The 22,311-nt window shown below is 35.7% G+C and overlaps 1 protein-coding gene across 2 annotated transcripts in view; it reads left to right on the top strand.

Annotated features, from left to right (window-relative positions):
* The window catches only part of LOC105622248 (glutamate dehydrogenase, mitochondrial), a 181,737-nt gene that overhangs the window by 63,279 nt on the left and 96,147 nt on the right, over window positions 1–22,311 (top strand). For both annotated transcript variants that reach the window (XM_012203677.1, XM_012203671.1), the window contains exon 2: window positions 1,816–2,016. In XM_012203677.1, coding sequence (XP_012059067.1) covers window positions 1,816–2,016 — 201 coding nt within the window. The remainder of the gene's footprint in view (window positions 1–1,815; window positions 2,017–22,311) is intronic.

Here is a 22,311-nt window from a genome sequence, read left to right as displayed (position 1 = left end):
AGAGGAGGAGAGAGAGAGAGAGAGAGAGAGAGCAATGAAAAAAGAAAAAGAAGAGATGGAACATCTTATTTCGCACACACTCCATTTTGGCCAACATAAAATCAGGAATTGCGCTATTGTATAGTGTTACTTTATTTACCATTCTGAATATTCGCTTAGCATTCGTATACATGTAATTTGCATATTAATATAAATCTTCTTTTTAAACTTTCAATTTTAGTTTTGTAAACTGAGTATGTGCACATAATATGCCGGATGCTGTATTATCATTTTCTATATGAACTTAAAACTTTTGTTATAAAACTTTATGTAATATAAAACTTTTGTATTTTGTAAAGAAACATCTACATCAGATGACAATTCTATGCTGAAAAAAATGTAAATTTTTAATCATTTTTTTTCGATTTTGGTATAAAGCTTCTCTCACTTCTCAATTTTGCATTTACTTCTGTAAACGGACTTTTGATTTCGTACAGTAAATTCGAAGTTTTTTATCTGCAATATATCGACAATTTAGTCATTTCAGTATCCCCTTAAGTAAAGTCATAAGATATTGTGGACCAATCAGAAAGCTATTTATATTATAATAGCATCTTAAGATATCACTTAAGACTTAAAATAAGAACGGTCTTAAAATAAGATAAGACTATGAGTATCATTTCCTAAAAATCGAATTTCAATAGCATCGCTATTTTACTGATTTATATTTATATTAGAGAGAGATAAAGATTGAGATTAGATTTAACTAATCAAAACAAAAATTTACTAAACTTGATGTTGGTTTTCTTTCTTCTGATTATTCAATCTTAATTTCTCAACCTCTAGTCTAATAACATTACACACATACAATATGAGATTTACAACACATACATATGGTTTAGAAAATATTAAAGGATAACTACGTATTATTATATGAATGTATATTAATACATAACACGACTTTCCTTCTCTTTTATTTCTTTTCTTTTTAGTAAAGCTCTAAGACTCATTTCTAAAAACACATTATATTTTAATTCTTAGTGTGGATGAAGTTTGTTTTATATGTACAAAGTATAAGACTTTTATATAAATTATGTGTTGTTACGAGTCAATGCCAGAAATCGGTAACAAAACTAATTTTTCAATTTTTTTATATGAAATCATGTAGATGTTGTTTTATTGTTTATATACAGGTGTCTGGAAATAATCGCCAAATATTTCATGGGCAGGTAGAGCAGACTAACTTGAGTCGAAAAGTCCTCTATCATTGTAAATTTCCCCAATAGTTAATGAGATATTAATCCTTAAAGATAGCCGAATACGCGTGCTCGCCCCGCCTACTACTGCGAAGTGTATATGCCCGCTTGGCGCGGGCTTTGAGAGTTAGGGATTGGCAAGCGCCCCTACGCATATCGCCGCAAATCTCCATAGCTCGGACGGCGCGCTTGCCAGACTATCCCCGCTCCCCATGGACCGCGCGCCAAGCGATCGGTAGGCGTATACACTTCGCAGTAGTATTCGGTTAATTTTAGAAATAAATCTAATTCTAGAGATAGATTTTTAAATTATTAAAAGTAAAAGTAATACATAAATACGAAAAATATAAAATTATTTATTGCATTTGATGAACTATACGATTTAAGAATTTTTATAAATTTATGAAATACTTTTTTTTTTGATAATTAATTTCTATGTTTATAATACATTCATCATTTTATAACAAAAAAATAAAACGTTGAAAATTGACAGCCAGTCTCTTTATATAATTACGTTTATATTTTATTTATATTTATAAAAAATAAATTAATTCATATTATATTTTTATTATGTTTATAGGTATTCGTTTCTCGATGGACGTTTCACGGGATGAAGTTAAGGCTCTGTCGGCCTTGATGACATTTAAATGTGCGTGTGTCGACGTACCATTTGGCGGCGCAAAAGCTGGAATTAAGATTAATCCAAAGAACTATTCGGAACACGAACTGGAAAAAATTACTAGAAGGTTTACGTTGGAATTAGCGAAGAAGGGATTTATCGGTAAGAATTCAAGCTAAAAATAAAAAATAAAAAACTATAAAGGATAGCTTTTTTGACTTTAGCCAAAAGTGCCGAGATTTTGATAATATTCTCTGATGATATTCTCTGATGTAATAGTATTATAAGCGAATGGAGGTGTGACGTTTACACGATAATTTTAGACGTTGTTGAAAAAATGAAAACGTATAAAGCTATACCACTGTCTCGTAATGTCTATGCTACACGTTTGTGAAGCTAATATATTATACAGAGTGTATAAGCGTTAGGCGCAGAGGCCGGCACGTACTATTCTTCATGAAAAAATAAATCGAAAATAGCAAAATCTTAAGGCATCAATAATAGTTTTCAAACAGCATTTGAAAATAATCAACCACAGGGCATGAAATTCGCGCTGTCAGGAGCGGCGCAACTGAACGGCCGCGCGAATGCTTTGACGGTCGTATCGCTCAACAGTATGGTATCGAATGAGTATTACAAAATTTCGTGAAATTTCTATATTAACTATTTCTAAATAAATATTTCATATTTAGAAAATGAAACGAACGGTGCATTGTCTAAAATGTAATTTTCAATAATAGTACAGCTTATTACTTGCTAAACTTCGATTTCTTCACTGTACTTTCCCTTTCTCTTTTTCTCCTATCATAATTCGGAATTTCGTTCATTTCATTTTCGAAATATGAAATATTTATTTAACTATTTAGAAAGCGCTTAAATGAAGTCAGAACTACACTGAAACTGCGATGGAATAATCAGAATTCTTAAGAATCAGCTAGCATGTATCAATTGCATGTACCCATATATATTTTCATTGTCCATTATCGGACAATTTCTTTGGTTTTATAACTAAAACTATTGTCAGTCACGTCAGAGCGTCAGACACGAGAGAGCGTACCATTCTTTCACTCATTTTTACTTAATTCGTAATATTTAATCATAATTATGATTCGTGGAATCCGATCGCTCAGCCCCGGAATTGATAGAGGGGATAAGCGGGAAGAATGTCAGAGGACGAGAGAGATAGCTGAAAAAACATAAGGTAACAAAGAAAAGAGAGTAATAAATATATTCTGCTAACGTCAAATTACAGATGATCTTTATAATGTACATTCTTTGAGTCAGGCTTTTCTTTTGGGGCCTGGCACCCTTTGGAGTCCGTAATGAAAGTAACGAAATCTAATTGTATATGCATCGATTAAATAAGATCACAAGATTTCGATGTTATCAAAGTTCTTATTATTATCGAATACTAAAAACAAATAAATGCACACAAATATGTTACAACTAAGGTATCGTCAATAAGCAGAAGTTCATGTAATGACCAAGGATGAAAAAATAATAGTTACGCGACACTGAATATTTCTCCACGCGGGAATTCGAAAATGATTTTGAGGCCACGAGAAACAAAGTTTCTTTTTCAATACACAATTATACAGATATGATTTGACTATGACAAGGAGCGAGCGCTATTCGGCAACAGATAGTTCTCTAAAAATGGTCTTCGGGTGGATGGCACACGACTTGCAATCTATTATGCGGTAGCCGAAAAATCGGCTACTTGAAATCTCCAGAATTCTTAATACGCGATCCATCTGACATGGAATTTCGTGATCAGCGATTTTACACATATATGTATTACACATATATGTATTACACATATATATGATTTTACACAATATGATACTCGTCTTACTAAGTTTGTTCCTCTTCGATCCCTCCAATCTTTCGAGTCGTCTCGGTCATCGCATTTCTCGCGTCATCGCAAGGATCATGCATCCTCTCTTACAATTGCAAGGTTCTAACACAATACGAATGCCGGCCGGGATTTTTCCGCGGATCCACGGCTGTTAGGTCCTCCTTCTAATTAGGGCCATGTCACGCGTCAATTGGCTTTTATTGCTCACGCGATCCCGCGAATCGCGCAAGTCTTCATGATCGTCATAGATCCTTGCGCGTATATAGCACGTATTTGAAATTAGGAGACTTCTTTATTATAGGCTGCCTCCTGGTCATTCCAAATGTTAAATGTTGCTCCGCTATGACGGATTCCAGTGTCTTTCTTTCGACGGACATTACCCATGGCCATCACTTTCATTCCTGATAACCTCGATCGGAGAGAAATGCAGTTTAAGAAGTTCTTTCTTCTCATGAAATAAATTCTCTGTAAATATTTTGTGATAATCACTAAACAGCAACGAAAGAAATACAAAATGATACGACCTGCGTGTATCAAGTTCCCAGATGAGATGGTTTTGAATCCTCTTCAAATTTTCCTGTGCCTGATCGGATGAGATGATAAAAATACAAAAAAAATATCGCAGATCACAATTAGATCCGTTAGCAAAAATCCGTAATAGCAAAAATATAATTTGGAGATTACACTAAAAAAGTAAATTATAATAAATCGAGGAATTGATCACTGAGGTATTTTTGTATAATTGCTTGTATAAGGGCTAGGTAATTCAGCGGTAATCTAAAGCGAAATTTTGAGTAATCCAAAATAATTTTTGATAAATCTAAATAATCTTTAATTCTCAAATAATCTTGGGTAATCTAATAGGAAATTCTAATTCACAAGATAGTTTTATGACTTATGTTTTAAAAGCATCTCGTATTTATATGCCTTTAAGACGTAAATCATAAATACATAGTTATTGTACGTTACTAAAGACAAAAGATGTTACTTAAGTCATAAGCCACTATCTTAAGATTATAAGTCAGCTTTCTGCTAAAGCTCTAATTTAATGGTAATATATAATGGTAGTATTTAATGGTAATATTAAATAATCTGTAGATAATTTAATTTAATTTTAATTCTAGGCATTCTTAAAGTAATCTTAGCTAAAACTGAGATAATCTAAAGTGATCTTCAAAAATGTATCGCGCGGCTCGAGAGTTTGAAGGAATCTGTGCGCGGAAGATTCGTGCATGTAGGCGCCGGGTACGGATTCCGTTGGCGCATTGAAAGTCAAGAAAGTTAGCGTTCGAAAGTCATATTCTGACCGAATCCGCAGTGATAAACTTTAAACATATCGAGTCTCGCCGATTCCTCGAAGACGTGAACGAAATTGTGCTCGAATGCGTGCAGAGTAACGATATGACTCTATAAAAATAAACATTTTTCAATGGCGAGTTCATGGCGGGTGATAAACGCGCAAATAAATGTATCGCCATTCGGAACTTTGAACTATATTAATACACCGATTTGCGCGAATGGCCGTGCGTGATGCCCGTCGAGTATCATCTACCTTAGCATCGCTGGAAGAGTTTCAAGAATGTAATAGCGGATGGGCATTGTCGCCCATATACTAAATTTAAACGTGAACGCAAACCAGCACAATCTTCTGTTCGCGGGATATCATATCAAACTCCCGCGAGAAATTATGCTAAAGAGAGCGGTACGTGCGGTAACGTGCAAACCGCGGACAATGCGTGTTTCGCATGGTCTGTTCTTGCTCTACGTCCAGCTAAAAAAAATGTGGAACGAGAGTCCTTGTATCCGTATTATACATCGGTTCTAAATCTCGCGAGCATCGAATTTCCAATGACGTTGTCAAATTAAGATATTCGAAACTTTGAATGACATTTCCATCAACGTCTACAATAAGAAGAGGATTGTGCTGATACGACTCGCTGACCGAAAGAGAAGCAAGCACATGAATCTCTTATACGTAGAAGATGACAACGCGAGACATTTTGCACTCATTAAGAATCTATCTCGATTAGTCAGCTTAAAACTTAGTAGAAAAAAGAAATATTTCTACGATAGGTACGTAAAAATTCTTTTATGAAATAATAATAATAACTATAATAACAATAATTATAATAAATATAATAATAATAATAATAATAATAATAAATGTACGGTTTTTTTTTCAGATGCCTGCACTACTTCAGCTCGAGCATTAAACTGGAGATCCACAGTGAAGACTGTGAAAATTGAACGATTGTGCGATCAGGCTACCGAGGACAACAAATGATTGAGCTTTGACAACCACTGCAGGAAGGAGCGCATCCCATTCGTTGTCTATGCCGACTTAGAGTGCGCTTTGAAAAAGACGGATGGGAATCCTGAATCAGCTACATACACGTATCACTATCATGATGTGTTTAGTGGATACAACGTGCATTGTTCCTACGACATGAATTGTTTTCGCCACGATAAAGACGTTGCGTGGTTCGCCGAAAAATTGAAAAATCTAGCGTATAGTATATAGTCCATAATTTATGGATTAACGTACCCATGATTTTACGCAAGATAACTGAGAAAAATTTAATAACGCTATGCACTATCACGTGTGTGATAAATCGTTCACGACCTGACGATGCGCAGGTAAGCGATCATTATCATTTAATCAGACGATACAGAGGCCTCACTCACTCAAATTGCAATACGATTATAAGGATTCGCATTGCATACCCGTAGTATTTCACAATTTATTTGATTACGATGTGCATTTCGTCATCAAAGAAATTACCATTGCATATCGAAGGACGCATTGATTTGTTTCCAAAGGAAAAATACTTTTCGTTTATGATACACATTGATAGTACTAAAAACGATAAAAAAAATTGTGTAAAATTATGCTTTATAGATTCATTCATATAAATTTCTCGCCTCAAGTTTGGACAAATTGTCATCTTTTATCAGTTAAGATAAGCTACTGCAACGCGAATTTTCTAATTATTCGAAGAAAATTTTAATCTTTTAATGCGAAAGGACGTCTTTCCATACAACTACAATACATTGACTGCGTCGAAAAGTTGGAGGAGCTGTGTTTATCGCCTCGCGACTCGTTTATAGTTGATAGATGACACGATATCTGAGAATGATTATGCACATGCCATCATGCTGTGTCGCAGCGATTCGGACACTCGGCGAATATAGCGACCTGTATCTGAAAACAGACGTTTTATTGGCCGACGTCTTTGAAAATTTCCGTGACAGTTGCGTCGCGAGTTACGGGTTACGGGCTAGGTCTCGCGTACTATTACACCTTACCGGGCCTTACGTGGGACGCCATATTGAAACATACTGGTGTAAAATTTGAACTCACAGATATCGATGGTAATGTTTATCGAGCGCAGTATACGCAGCCGTCTGAGCCAGTGTTCAAATAGGTACGCGCGAGCCAACAATAAATATTGTACATACATGCCGTTGTATGATCCATCGAAACATACTTGATGTACTATGACGTCAACAATCAACGGCTAGGCAATGTGTCAACCATTGCCGATTTTTGATGGATCGACGAAGTACAAAATTTTACTTTACATCGCGTTAGATTCGGCAATAGGCTATATTCTCGAGGTGGATCCGCAACATCTTCGGGCACTGATCTATCGTTCGATGCGCGAGAAACCTGGCAAACGTGATGACAAGTTCCTCGCAACATTATGCGACAAGTAGCGTTACATCAATCTGCAATAGTGTACTTATCACAGTCTTCATATGGCCGTACAATTCACGCAATCTCTATGGCGAATATATTGAGTTCAACACAAAATTTAGAACTTTGATGAAAAACGATTTTGAAAAAAATTTATACAAACTTATGAATAACGCGATATTTGATAAAATCATGAAGAATGTGCGCGATCGCATTAACGTGCGCCTTTTTACAAAATGGGAAGATACGGTGGGGAGACAATGATCGCCAAACCAATTACCCATAGTCGAAGCGTCTTCTCGGAGAATCTGGTCGCGATTGAACTGCGTAAGCTTGAGATGAAGTTTGACAAACCGATATATGTGGATATGTTCACATACATGTCCTCGATCTCATATCTAAGACGTGTTTGTACGAATTTCATGGCGTACGAAGTACATGGCACCGCTATTTCGTGAAAAATGCAAAATTATGTACACCGACACCGATAGTCTTACATATTATATAGAATGCGACGATGTATATGACATCATGAAACGTGATACAAATAGATTTGAGCGATTACTCGAGCGACAATGCGTACGGTATTCCGCTCGTAAATAAAAAAGTTCCTGATCTTATGACGAGAACAATGCCATCATGATCGAATTCGTAGGAGAGCGAAAATGTACACCTTGCGTATAGAAGGAAAGAAGGATATGAAGAAGGTAACGACAAAGAGTAACGAGGTTTATAACATTCGAGGATTACACACGGTGCTTGAATGACGCAATCGAAATGACGCGCAGGTAGTCATATATCCAAATTGCACGAGGTATATATATCGGAAACACAATGATAAGCGATATATTGTGACAGGTTTCACCGCTGCCATGAGGACATTACTGATATATTAGGTGTAGTAAAAAGAAATCCATTATTTTTCCTTTCAATTTCATGCCAAAATAATGGATTTCTTTTTACTACACCTAATAAATAAAACACATTTTTATTGTATAATATGTTTAATATGTATGTAACATGTATAAATGTATGTTATGTATAACATGTACATATAATATGTATACTATGTATAATATAATGTGTATATGATATTTATAATGTATATAATACGTATTTATATTTTTAATAAATAATTTTTATAATAAATATAAGTTTTATAACACATTATCTTTATGTATCCATGAATTGTGTGAATTGTCAAATCCCAACTATTTCAAAAAACCTTATTCCTTCTCTTGCGCAATCCTTTTCAACGAGATGCACGTTGGGATTAGCGACGCTATACAAGAATTCTCCAGCAGTAGGCTCCTCGCGAGAATCTTCCAATAGATACGTCACTGGATTAGTTTGCTGCACTTTGATAATTTTAAACATTTCCATACTCCAATTCGGAATCTTTATTGTAACCTTTATCACAGACTGTTCTTAAATTTACTCACACACTTGTGAATCACCTATTTTGTATCGCGTAGGTACGGCAATCTTTAACGCGATTATAAACCATAATTAAGAGCCTATCGGCGATCGCGGAGTAACATCGACAGGATGCATACCGATAGTTCGATGCTTGCGCGCGTTGTAATAATTTGATACGCGGCAAGATGTCAATCCATTTGTGATACTTAGTAATACTTAGGAATACTTAGTAAGTTATAGGATTTGAAAGTTGCAGTATCACCGGCATTAGAATTACTCAAGGTATCCGACCTTATAACTCGAAAAGTATTTAATAAAAAATTATTTTATTATAGTGTTTTGAAAAAAGAGGTAAGAGAGCTACAAAAATATGCAATGAAAAATTGGAGATTAAAAAAATTCCATTAAAAAAATTCAAAGTGACCTTGTCCTGATCTTGACATCATCCAAGGTCAAATTAATGGTACCATTTTATGTTCTCTTCGAAGTCACAAAATTGTATCTGAAATATTTTTCGATTTAACGCAGTTTCTGAGATATTTGAATGGATCCTTTAAAATGAATCATCCTGTATAACGTTAAGAAATTCTGTGTCATTTTTAATGTTTAAGCTACTTATTTATTTTTTTATGAAAATCATATCAGACGTCAACCTTTTATAAAAAAATCTTTAGCTAAAATATTTATGTTTTCCCAATCGAATTTATGTGAGAAATCAAGTCTATGTGCAGTAATAACTGAAGTTGTGTCACATTCCAGTTACTGTGATTTCTGTGATTTTTAATGCGTGCTTTTAAAATTCGACCTGTTTGTCTCATGTATGACGCATTGCAATCCTTGCAATTTATTTTATATACGACATTGGAATGAGACAGAATGGGGGAGCTCGTCCTTTTGAAAGCGGATGAATTTCTTTAATTTAGTTATATCTTTATACGCTATGTTTATATAAGAACTTTTATTAAAAAACGTGAATCAATTTACAAAGACTTCTTATTGTTCCAAAGAAATATTTGGCGATAATGGGGGGGCAATAGGAGTCAGACGCGGTAGTCGTTGCGCAAATAATATATAGATATAACACAAAACTTTTTAAATTAACATGCTTACATGTTTCGGCTCATTTTTGAGACTCTCTTTTCAGAGACATAAATCATCTTTATTAATGTAATCTATACGTAATAACTATCTTGCCATAATGAGTTCCCTCTACACTAAAAAATCTCTATACAAGAATTAAACTCAGAATGTTAAAAAGAAAAGAAAAAAAATTTTTTTTAATCTTAATTCACAATGAAAGTAAAGGAAGTTCACCACGAATAGAATGCATTATATTGCAAACATTAAACACAAGTTATCCAGTCAAAAACTAATTCTTGACTTTTTGGCCAATCAGTATCAGATTAAGTGTACTACTTTTTAAAAGTTAGTTAAAATTTCTTAATTTAAAAATTTTAAAGTTAATTTAAAATTCTAAAATTAACTCATTATTTAATTAAAAAAAAAGAAATTAGATAACAATAATCAAAATAGAAAGACTTAGTTTCTATGCAAAACACGACACTGACTGACTGGAACCAAAACAAATCGATATTTATAGCCTGTCAATAATCGCAAAGTAGGTCTTGGGAAGCACCTCCGTCTAAATTATCTATTCGTCTAAATTAAGCTCATGCGTTTGTCTCCTGAAGTAACATCTTCAAAATCAATTTTTTCCTATACTGAAGCTCTCATCCAGAATTGCAACGTTCTCGTAGTCAAATTCATGGTCCTCTTGCAACCGATGATCAGTTATGACCGAACGTAAATATATTCCATCGGATGGAGTTTTTATGCTGCGTGATTCTAGACTTTAGCTTTTCTCTACGGTACATTGAAGTGGACATGAATCTATTACAATTGGAAAGGGATACTAGAGTTTTTATGAAAGACATGAATAATAGGATTATTTTTACTCGAGCTGATAAGGATAACATGACGATGGTATTGGGACAGATGTATGTTTTAAAAGTAACTGCTTCAAGATGTTGATACTTATTAAGTCATTAAGAAAGATCCTACTAAGAAAATTTTGATAAAGCACGCAGGTTTGCGTGCTTTATTGGTGAGGTGGAAAAATGCGAATTATGTATCTAATTCTAAGAATGTTGTTGTGTAGCTCGTGATATATTTCTCAAAACCTATGCTCTTCTAAAAATATATAAGCAAACTTGTCCTTTCGCATAATAGTCTCCTCCAATAAATAGTCCTCTATATTCATTGGCCGCGGCTAGTCCCTCCAGTGCGGTTTCGTAATCCGCGAGGGATAGCTTCGGTTGGAGGTAGCAGGCGAGAACGTCGATAGCTCCCCACTTAGCATATGGACATAGCAGTTCTTCCTTACTATGGTGATGGGGAGGGGGAACCTTTTGTATATTTCTAGGCAATGGTCACCGAGTACGTCGTTGATGCCCCCTGTCCTTCCCCAATCCAAACTCAGCTTGAGTTGGGGACTCGGGATTTGCAGGGGCTTTACACCCTCGTGTGGGGTGTGCTCCTGCCATCCACACTGATAGCAACAGCTCGTATGGTTTATCAGGCTGCTGCAGTTCGCTCTCATGTGCTCCACGCCGAGACAGCATAAGCATTGTAAGGGACAGGCAGGTAGGAGCGTCACGCGGGTCACCATCCAGCCGACCCTCAATCTGCGGCTGTCGTAGCGAGACATTGGACAGAGCTTCGCTGTCTTTGTAGGCCTCGAAACTTTTACCTCTCCCTTGCTTCCTTCATATAGCTAGGTGATCGGCTTTTATGATATCGTTGGCGCTCTTGATCTCTAATACAAAAACCCCAATGATGACTCGCCTGGCCTTTACCTCACCTATCTTCAGGTCCTCGAGCCGTATTTGGCCCCTTACGAGGAATGCCCTTTCCGAGGCTGCCGGCGGAGGCGGTCTTGGCCAGTCTGATTTTAGGCGGCATGCGCCATCTTTCCGCTGCCTTCTTAGGGGGACGAGGGAGGGGGACTGCGCTTGGCTTTTGCCAATATTATCGTATTAGCCTTGGCCATTCCCCTCTTTTTTCCTCTTTACCACGGTGCTCCATAGTCCGCTGCCTATTTACAGACGACGGAGCTACCGCATCCTTAAATGGTATCGTCGTTTCTCCTGCTAGGGCCCTAGCGGCCTTGGGCTTGGCCTTGCCAGCTTTGGCCTCCCTTATATCATCCTGTGCGGACACACCTTTACCTGACAGTTTTAGTCCGCAGTAGTCAAGAAGATCCTCAAGAGAATCGTCCGGTCTAGTGGAGTCTACCTTAATTCCCGACCGGACTTTTTCCTCCTTTTTCTTCTCACAGGTGGTTTTATCGATAGGCGTGATGTTGCCCTCTGCATTATAACTCCCGGGGTTCTTCTAGATGCTTTTCTTTCCTTAACAGTGGGGGCCGGAAAACTTCCGAAAGCCAGGCGGAAACGTTCTCTTCCGGTACGGAGTCCTTATAGGGAAGGAGGGTGTCGTGCTCTCCCTTGCTCCGCCGTGGTTTGAAGAGTTCCACTTTCGCGGATTTCCCAAGGATCGGTGATGGTGATTCCGTCTTCCTCCTCCAAGCAAATGCGTTCTCACGCGCCTTCTTGATAATGCCCCATTTCCTCCTGAAGCTGGAATTTCTCCTTATGCAGGGTAGTAATCTGCTTCTTGAGAAGCATAATCTCTCACTCCTGCCTTCCGAAGCGGGTATTTAGCGGGTCTACTGCACGCTTCGCATGTCGCATGCGGCGGTGAGGAATGTCACCGCTTGCCAAATGATCCACGATATCACTTTTTATGTTCTTGGATTTCTCGATGGGTTTTACAATATATTCAATGGTCTCATTCGTTGGCCTGACCCACAATAGCCTCCGGAGATTGCTGCTCAAGTTTCAATGAGAGGTTCTCTAATCGTACGAGACGTAATCTAATCTTTTTACGTTTCTCTTGGACGAGGGGGGTTCCGCGATGAAGACCACATCTTTAATAAGCGTTTCGTCTGCCAGGCGCGTTTACTTTTCGTGAATGACCCTCATGCGTAAGGTCAAGCCCCGATCTCTCTCGCTTCTTAGCGATGCTCTCTTTCGAGGAGCCTGATCCCTCCTTATCCGATACCACAATTAGTGCTTTGTCCGCCTTCCTCTTTGATGAGGCCACGGAATACAATGACTCCGACGACCTCACTCGGCTCCTGAAGTTGCTCGCGACAGATATAATTGAACAAGAGCTCGGCATCAGATCGGGCTTCATGGAGACCTTCCTTGGTCTCCATCTCCATATCAACGTCTTCCACATCCTTTATGAATGATTCAAACTCTGGACACACACACACAGTCCGCGCTGTCCCTCAAGCAGAGCACCGCATCTCCCTCACACGGTCGGAACATGCCTGCCTCTTCCGCCTCTTCCTCTTCTTCCTCACTTTTGCAAAGCCTCTGTCCTTGTAGTTACAAAGACCCGTCCCCTATTAGGATACCGGACCCAGAGTACAGACTCCACCGAATTAACAGTGAGTCCGTACAGGGCACTGTACCTTCAGGCCGCTGCCCCCGCCAATAAGCATCGGCGGTAGTCTTGGGACGGAGGACAGCCAGGGATGAGTCCTGCATCACGACAAGGTCGTGCCCCATGCGGGGGTAATTTAACTCCTTTTTTCAAGAAATCACAATATTCCAACCATAATACATCTAACGTTGAAAAGATTATTTTATCTTACCTGTCAGCAACTAAAGTATTTATAAAGAATAATTCACGGGTACTTTTCACATATGCGAATAAGGGCGATACTGTAGTAGCTATGAACAGATTATTTGGAAAACATGGAATCAGTGTGTTCTCAGATTCTAACACGATAATTAATCGTAATCCGATGAATAGTATCATATTAGAATTGAAGAAGGTGTTAATGAGATGGAAGCAACACGAATTTATTACTAAAGCTGAATATAAAAAATTAATCTCTTTAAATTTAATTTTGCCTCATGCGTATGGATGTCTTAAAATACATAAAATAGGAAATCTATTACGTATCATAATTTCTTTAATAGGTAATCCGTTACATAATTTAGTGTCATATTTACACAAAATATTTAATGACAGTCTGCCTCAGACAATTAGTTTTAAAACTGGTAATCGTTTTAAACTAGTCGAGAGTATTTTTCAAATTAATATTTCTAACGATGAAATTATTTTATCCTTGGACGTAATTTCATTATTTACGAATATTCCAGTTGATTTGGTTATTGTAAGCGTGAAAAACAGATGGAATTTGATACAAGATAATACTAACATCTCCTTGAATGAGTTCATCATTGCATTAAAACTAGTTCTTAATTCCATGTTTTTTACGTTCAATGACAAATTCTAGAAACAGATCTTTGGGGTACTTATGGATTTATCTCTATTTCCCATAACAGCTGACATCATCATAATCATGCGTGATTTAGAAACGTGTTCTCCTGCACTTCTATCTGCATCTCCTTTGTTCTATTTTAGATATGTTGACGACATTACATTATTAATCAAACTAACATCGAAGAATTGTTAAATATCTTCAATAATTATCATCCACGACTTAAATTTACTTTGGAGATGGGTGGAGATTTATTTTTTTGGATGTTATTAAATCTTTTGGACTTAATTAAACAGGACAGGATATATATATGTATATATATATATATATATATGTACATTGATATCAGAAATCTTCATCATTAGGTCGATATCTAAATTTCTTCTCTAGACATCCTTTAATATAAAAAAGAAGACATTATCTTAGAATTAATGGATAAAGTCTTGCTTCTCTCCCTTCCAATGTTCTATCAGAAGAATTTTGATAAAATAATAAGGATTAAAAAATGGTTATTCATTAAATATGATTTTTACGAAAAAAAAATCAAAAAAGGTTATACAAAAAGTTCGAATAGTTAAATATAATAGTATAGTAGATAGTAATAGCAATAAGAACACAAATATTAACGAAAATAAGAGAAACGAAGATTTTTTACGATATTTTTTGTTTCTCACATTATTGAAGAAATTAAACATTTTTTTTAAATAAAAGTTTTTACATAAGCATACAAAGGTATAAATAAATTAAAGAAGTTCATCCGCGTTCAAAAAGAAGAGCTCTCTCATTCCAATGTCATGTATAATAAAATAAATTGCAATGCGTCATACGTGGGACAAATCTTAAAAATCTTAAAAACATGTATTAAAGAACACGAAAATCACATCAATTGGAACATGACATCAATTGGAATAGAACACATTCAGTTACTGCACATAGACTTGATTTCCCACATAAATTCGATTGGGAGAACATAAATATTTTAAATGAAGATTTTTTTACATGAAAGATTGACGTCTGGCATGATTTTCATAAGTTTAAATAAATAAATGGCTTAAACATTAAAAATGACATGAAATCTCTCGTTATATATTTCAATTTATTTACAAGGACTTGATGCTTATCTCTTCGTATCATCTTTGTCAATATAATATTTATATCGTTTAATTTTTTATTGCGTCATATGAGAGCGAAAAATAGAACTGAATTCTTCTCCGAAGGATTTGTCTTTGCGTTTATCATGTAAGTCTAATTTTATCAGTGATTATTTTAATTGTGAAAACGCGACTTGTCTCGTACTTATCAAAGTCGTAAAAATTGACAAAAACTAAAATTATCTTAGAATTTTATATGTAAAATTTTTTCTTCACTCGTTTCAACAACTATCAGACCGTGTTTTCTGCTCGGATAAAGGCTTATTTTACGTGCTTTTTGCAATCATTTATTCTTTGTCAAGAAAAAGACAGTTTTCTTCAATTTTTACAAGTATTTTAAAGCGATCTCGTCATTTAGATTTATTCAAATTGTCTTTATTTATAAATGGCAAATAACATAAATTAAGGTGTTATTTCTCGCTTCTGATTCTTATCATGATTCCAACATGGGTGATTACTCAGGAGCCTTAATATCGGTCGCGCTTCTCTTATATGTATCCAGATAATCAAGTGTATGATATCCCACGATATCCGCACAAAATACCGCTACCATACTGATACTGTACTGCCACGAGATGGTGTACGGCGTAACTGCGTGATAGCAATACAAAAAGAGTACATGATATTACAGTACAGCGTATCAACATTACCTGTACTGCATACTGTTTAGGCATATCATGATACATAATTCGTACCGTATGAATACGACGTACCATTATGTACAGGAGAGAGATTGTGGAAATCTCTAATCGAAGACGATATATATGATAATTTGTACTGCGAAAATACAGTGTATGATTTCCTAACCTGAAAGTAGTCGTTATAACATTAAAATTAAATATTAGACAGTAAGTGGATGTTCAGTTAAACTGCACAAATTTCTATCAGGACCATATATTGATCGGATGTATCGTAGCTATACATCCATGATTATATAGATGTTCGTGGATCATTGAAGTGTAGCAGTTTCCAGAAGTCAAGGATAGTGCATAGCGATATGCAACCGAATGACCACTTCGAAGTACTATGAAATTATAGTTCCCGAATTCAGGGAAAAACGTTTTTTTTTATCATAATTTTATAATGTGTACTCTGAAATAAGATATTAATCAATAATAATATTCATTTTAGTAATAAAACTACAAAATTAATTAATTTTTGTATTAACATGCGTATCTAAGATGTACATTATTGGTAAGGCGTATCAAAAGTATGCTACTATAAGCTTAAGTACGCACGTATCTGACAGATACGGTATCGGCACACATAATATGCCATACGTTCACCGTCACATCAATATCGTGGAAATATTTTGCTTTCTGGATATATCTAGGACTCTACCTAGAGCTAACGACATGGACATAGAAAGTTTATAGTTTTAACTTTTTGACTTTTTTTTGTTTGTAAATTTACTTTAAATTTATTTTTTATACTTTTTTTGTTTTATAATTTTTTACTTTTTTATATTTTTAATTTTTTTGTATAATATATTTTTCATATTTATATTTTTTGTATATTTTATAATATATTTATATAATATATTTATATTTTATAATTATTTTCTTTATTTTACTTTTTTTATAATTACGGCAAAATTGCTTTTGAATGATAATTTTTAAAACAGTGTTATGCATAATAGATCATGCATTATTAGATTGTTCCGTGTTATATTCCGTGAGCGCGAACAAGAGTGAAGAGTGGGCACTGAGCTTGTATTGCGTGGGCAACATATATATATGTTACACACATATATATGTGTTCAATACAATTAGTGTTTAAAATAGCAAAATGATAAATGGTATCTTAATTTACATTCAAAAGTTACAAAAGTATCTTTCCCGGCAGTTTAAATATTAAAAATAAAACAATATCAAAACTTTAAACAATATAATATATCATATAGGCCATATATATGATAACACAAACTATAGAAATCAAAGCCGTATATAAAGTCTAAACGATTTAGCTGGATCTTAAATGCTTGTATAATTCTTGTATGAATTTATGTACTACATATGTAATCCCTAAAAATGCGCAACTACTGGCCTAAGGACGTTCACATGGAATGCAAGAGATTCGGGTTCGACTCACGGCCGAGATAATATTTTTCATAATAAGAATTAATTTACAGATTTTAATATGTCATTCAACATTACTAAGATCGTTTCGAAGATCAAAGCATCAAAAATTTGTTAAATTGCTAGTCAATTTAATTCGTGATATTATTGCGGCAGTTTAGTAGAGTTAGCGTTTCAAGACCGAAAAATTATTTCGACGCGCGTTTCTAAGGATATTACATATGTAGTATATAAATCCACACAAGAATCATACAAGCATTTAAGATCCAGCTAAACTATTTAAGGCTTTGATTTCTATATCAGTTTATATCAAAACTTTAAATTAGTAGAAGTTATGTATACGTACTATTACGTCTTGACTCCAGGATTCTTTTCTTTTGTGGAGAAAATCTATTTTTCTCTCAAATGCGAATAACGGGATCAATAACATGGCGGATCGAATATTGATTTTTCTTTTTATTATAAATGACTAGACATCAATTAAAAGAAAATGATTATTAGTTTGATTAAAAGCATATGTATTGGCCCTATAGCTAAACCTTTTTCTGACTCACATATAAAACGAAAACACATTAATCCTTCTCCTAAAACTCCTATTTAAAACTCCTATTCTTTCGAAATAATTGGGAAATCTTTGGAAAAAAGAAACGAATCACCCATCCAAGTACTAAATTGCATCACATCCCGATATATATATAGCCCTTCGGAAAAGTGCAGGCAGTCACAAAAAATTTTTCGAGCAGTCAGTCACAAAAAAACTTTTCGAACAGTCAGTCATAAAAAATCTTTTGAACAGTCAGTCATAAAAATTTTTTAGTCAGTCATAAAAAAAAATCTTTCGAAGTGATATTTAAAATCAATCGACAAATTTAAGTGCGGATTCTCGGTTCAGTGCAATCCAAGCAAAATCAACAATCCATATTGAAAATATTTCATCTTAAGTTAAGAGCCATCACTGGGACACCACTGAGACATCACCAAGCATTCCCGCTGTAGTTGGCTATCATTTTTAGTAAACAGTAAGAACAAATTTTTTTTTTCTCTTTTTTCTTTCTCATTGTTACTTTAATTGCAAGGTTATATAACATAAATATTCTTTCGCTTCCTCATTCTTCCTCGATCTATTCTCCCTTTAACCACAGACGTATCTTCCTTATTCTTTCTTCTAACAAATTACTTAAGCGGTAAAGCACTTCAAATAATTCACCTCTTTCCCTACTCAGATTTACTTAAGCGGTAAAACGCTTCAAGTGATTCACCTCTTTTTCTACTCCGAATTACTTAAGCGCTAAAATGCTTCAAATGATTCTTCTTTTCCGTATCCACAGTTACTTAAGCAATAAAATAAGTAACCCATGATTACTCTCCCTAGAATCTATAATTGAAAAATCTCTTCCCTCTTCTCTTCGGAATTATCTTCTCCTTCTACGTCATGGGTACTAACGAGAGAAAATTTTAATAGATGATCTGGCGGAAGAGACACAGAGCAAGAAACGGGCCAAACTCGAGAAACTCCAAAAAGCTAACGTTCCAATTATTAAGCGAATACAAACAGGGTAATTTATCTTCTCTCAAACCCTTCGTCGACTTAAAAGAGCTCATTTGCGCCAAAAATATCAAGGCTCGACGTCCCTGTGATAGATCTCACTTTCGATAATCCTACCGATAATTCCCCCCCGGAATACCACCTTGATCAAAAAGCTCTCGAAATTATCATCAGGCAAATGAGTCAGCTGATTTGAGTTCTGTTTTTTTAGTTAGGTTGCCACATCTATCATTGACATTCCTATCAAATTTTATCACCATAGCTTGACATTTGTAAAAGTTACGCCGTCTTGAGTACATCTACCTCTGCACGTATTTTCGATTTTTTACAGTTTTAAAAATGGAGTTGAATTTGCAACAACGAGTTTATATTAAATTTTGCGTTAAAAATGGATTCAATGGTGTGAAAACCTTGGAAATGTTAGGAAACTATTTCGGCAGTGATACTTAAAGAAAACAGTCATTTATGTATGGCATGAACGCTTCAAAAGTGAGTCGAGGATGACGAACGCAGTGGCAGGACGTCGACATCGAAAACCGACGAAAACATCAATAAAGTGAGAGAAATGTTGATCAATAACTGCAAATTAACTATCAGAGAGCTGGCAGAGAACTTAAACATTGCTTATGGATCCATTCAGGACATTGTAGTTAATGGTTTGGATTTGCGCCGTGTTGCTGCAAAGTTAGTCCCGAAGGAACTGAATTTCATGCAAAAAAGGGACCGCGTTATCATCGCCAAAGACATGATTTCCAAGGCTGAATCCGACCCAACATTCATCAAATGCATCATTACTGGAGACGAGACGTGGATTTATGAGTACAACACGCAATCCAGACATCAGCCGAGTGAATGGAAAGCTTTAAATAAGCCAAAAAAAACCACGTCGTTTTCAGTCGAAAAAGAAAGCGATGCTCACAATTTTCATGGATTACAACGGTATTGTACATCACGAAGGTCAGACAGTTAATAAGGAATATTATTTGGGCGTTACGAGACGTTTGCGTGAAGCAGTTCGCCAAAAAAGAAAGGATTTGTAGGCAAACGACTCGTGGATTTTGCACCATGAAAACGCATCGTCGTACAGTGTCATCATTATCGTGAATTATTATACCGTGAATTTTTGACCAAGAACGAAACGAATACCATCGAATTCACCTGTGATTCCCTGCAATTTTTTTCTGTTCGATCGAGTCAAAAAATTATAGGGAACGCGTTTTAACAACCGAAAGGAGGTAATGGAAAAATCGAAGACAGCTCTGATGGCTATACCGACAATAGAGATCCAGAAATGTTTCGAGAGCTGGATCAAGCGCTGGCATAAATGCGTTGCAGTCGATGGAAAGTACTTTGAAGGGGACAATATCACTTTTGAATAATACTTGTATTTTGAATATTCTAAATGAATTCCGGGAACTTTTTGATCAAGAGTATATCCTTCCTTGAATCTCGAATTTCCTTTTCCTTCTTACTATCCCACTTTGACAGACTCCCCACATCTCGCAGTTCCTTCCCTTTCTTTTTTCTCCGTCCCTTCTAAGGATGAGATTTTTCAATCTCTTGAAACTCGCTGAATCTGCAAAGTTCTCCCTCTCTTTGACTACACATTTACTTTGTTATTTGGTTCATAGTCTTTCTAAATGTTATTTTAATTCGTATTAGCTTAATCTTAGCATTATTATAGTTATCGTACATAAATGTATACATACAGGCATATATAATGGTACAGGTAAATATATACATATATCTTTTAGTAAATAAATATAATTATTTTTTTTGTAAAACCAATTATCATTTATTTCGCTACTCTTCCGATTCACTGCATCTAAACAAAATCGTACAGGTCCAATCCCTGGTCAAAAGAATTAAGTTCTTTGACCTAAAAGAAGATCAGAACGGATGTTACCTCAAATCGGATAACAGCGTCGCGTTGATCATTTTTGGAATATAATCAAGTGTGTCTGACTTGTGGCTCCCGCTTCAGAGCGATAATCACAAAAGCGGTATCAGTCCTTCCTCGGCTCCCTTCTTTCTTCCTTTTGAAATAAACGAGTCCTGGGGTCTGGATGTAACAAAATAAAAATTGGGGGCTCGTTCGGGATTTAAAGTGCGATTTTGGAAATGGTAATGAACTCCGATTTCTCATAGGTCTACAAGAAATCTTTATAAAACTGCTCTCGGTGACTCAATTGAACCTAAATAAAACACAAGACATATACTTCCACTCCTGCCAAATCCTTTCAATCCACTACTGGGAACGTTGATCTAGATTTTAAGATCAATATTATAGAAGATATTTCAATAAATTTCTCCAAACCTCTTGTGCTCGATTTCTTCTCTTCTTGCGACCTCGCAGACGAAACAGTTCAACCAAGGTTTAGTATTACTACCTCTAAAACAGAGGAACCTAACGGAACAATGACGTACCATAACTTATTCACTACACTAAAATACACTGTAGAAGCTGTATCTTTTTTCGATGCAAAACTATTCCCTTTAAACTATTAGGTGTACAACTTTGCTTCCGCCGTGCTTTCCTATAGATGGCTTTAGCGATAAGTGGTGGTCGAAATAAATAGATCATAGACGTCATACAATAAACTTGGGCATCTGTCAACATAACCCCATAGAAACATTAGTCGATTTGTGTCTGCATCATAAAGTTATTCTCGATTGAAAATGTCAGTTTACGAGCTAAATTCTCGTCATTTGCGGGAGGTTTTAATTTTTTGCTTCAATATGAAGAAATCTGCGACTGAGGCTCATCGAATGCTCTCAAATACTTATGGTGAGGCCGCTATTAGTGAAAGAACGTGTCGTGAGTGGTTTCAACGTTTCAAGAACGGTGATTTTGACGTCGAAGACCGGCATAGCGGTGGAAGAGAGAAGATTTTCGAAGATGCAGAATTGGAGGCATTACTTGAGCAAGACTCGTGTCAAAATCAAGAAGAATTGGCACCATCATTGGGACTCAACAAACCATTTCAAAACGCCTCAAAGCCATGGGAATGATTCAGAAGCAAGGAAATTGGGTGCCATACGAATTGAAGCCGAGAGATGTTGAACGGCGTTTGTTTGCTTGTGAACAGCTGCTTGAAAGGCAAAGACGGAAGAGATTTCTGCATCGCATTGTGACTGGGGACGAAAAATGGGTTCATTATGATAATCCCAAGCGCAGAAAATCATGGGGAGTTCCCGGCCATGCTTCCACGTCGACTTCCAAACCGAATATTCACGACTTCAAGGTCATGCTCTGTATTTGGTGGGACCAGCTCGGCGTAGTGTATTATGAACTGTTAAAACCGACTGAAACAATCACAGGCGATCGGTATCGAACGCAATTGATACA

This window comes from Atta cephalotes (genome assembly GCF_000143395.1).
Source record: "Atta cephalotes unplaced genomic scaffold scaffold00002, whole genome shotgun sequence".
NCBI lineage: Eukaryota > Metazoa > Arthropoda > Insecta > Hymenoptera > Formicidae > Atta > Atta cephalotes.
The sequence above is the reverse complement of the archived record's forward strand: the minus strand, read 5'-3'. Positions and strand labels throughout refer to the sequence as shown.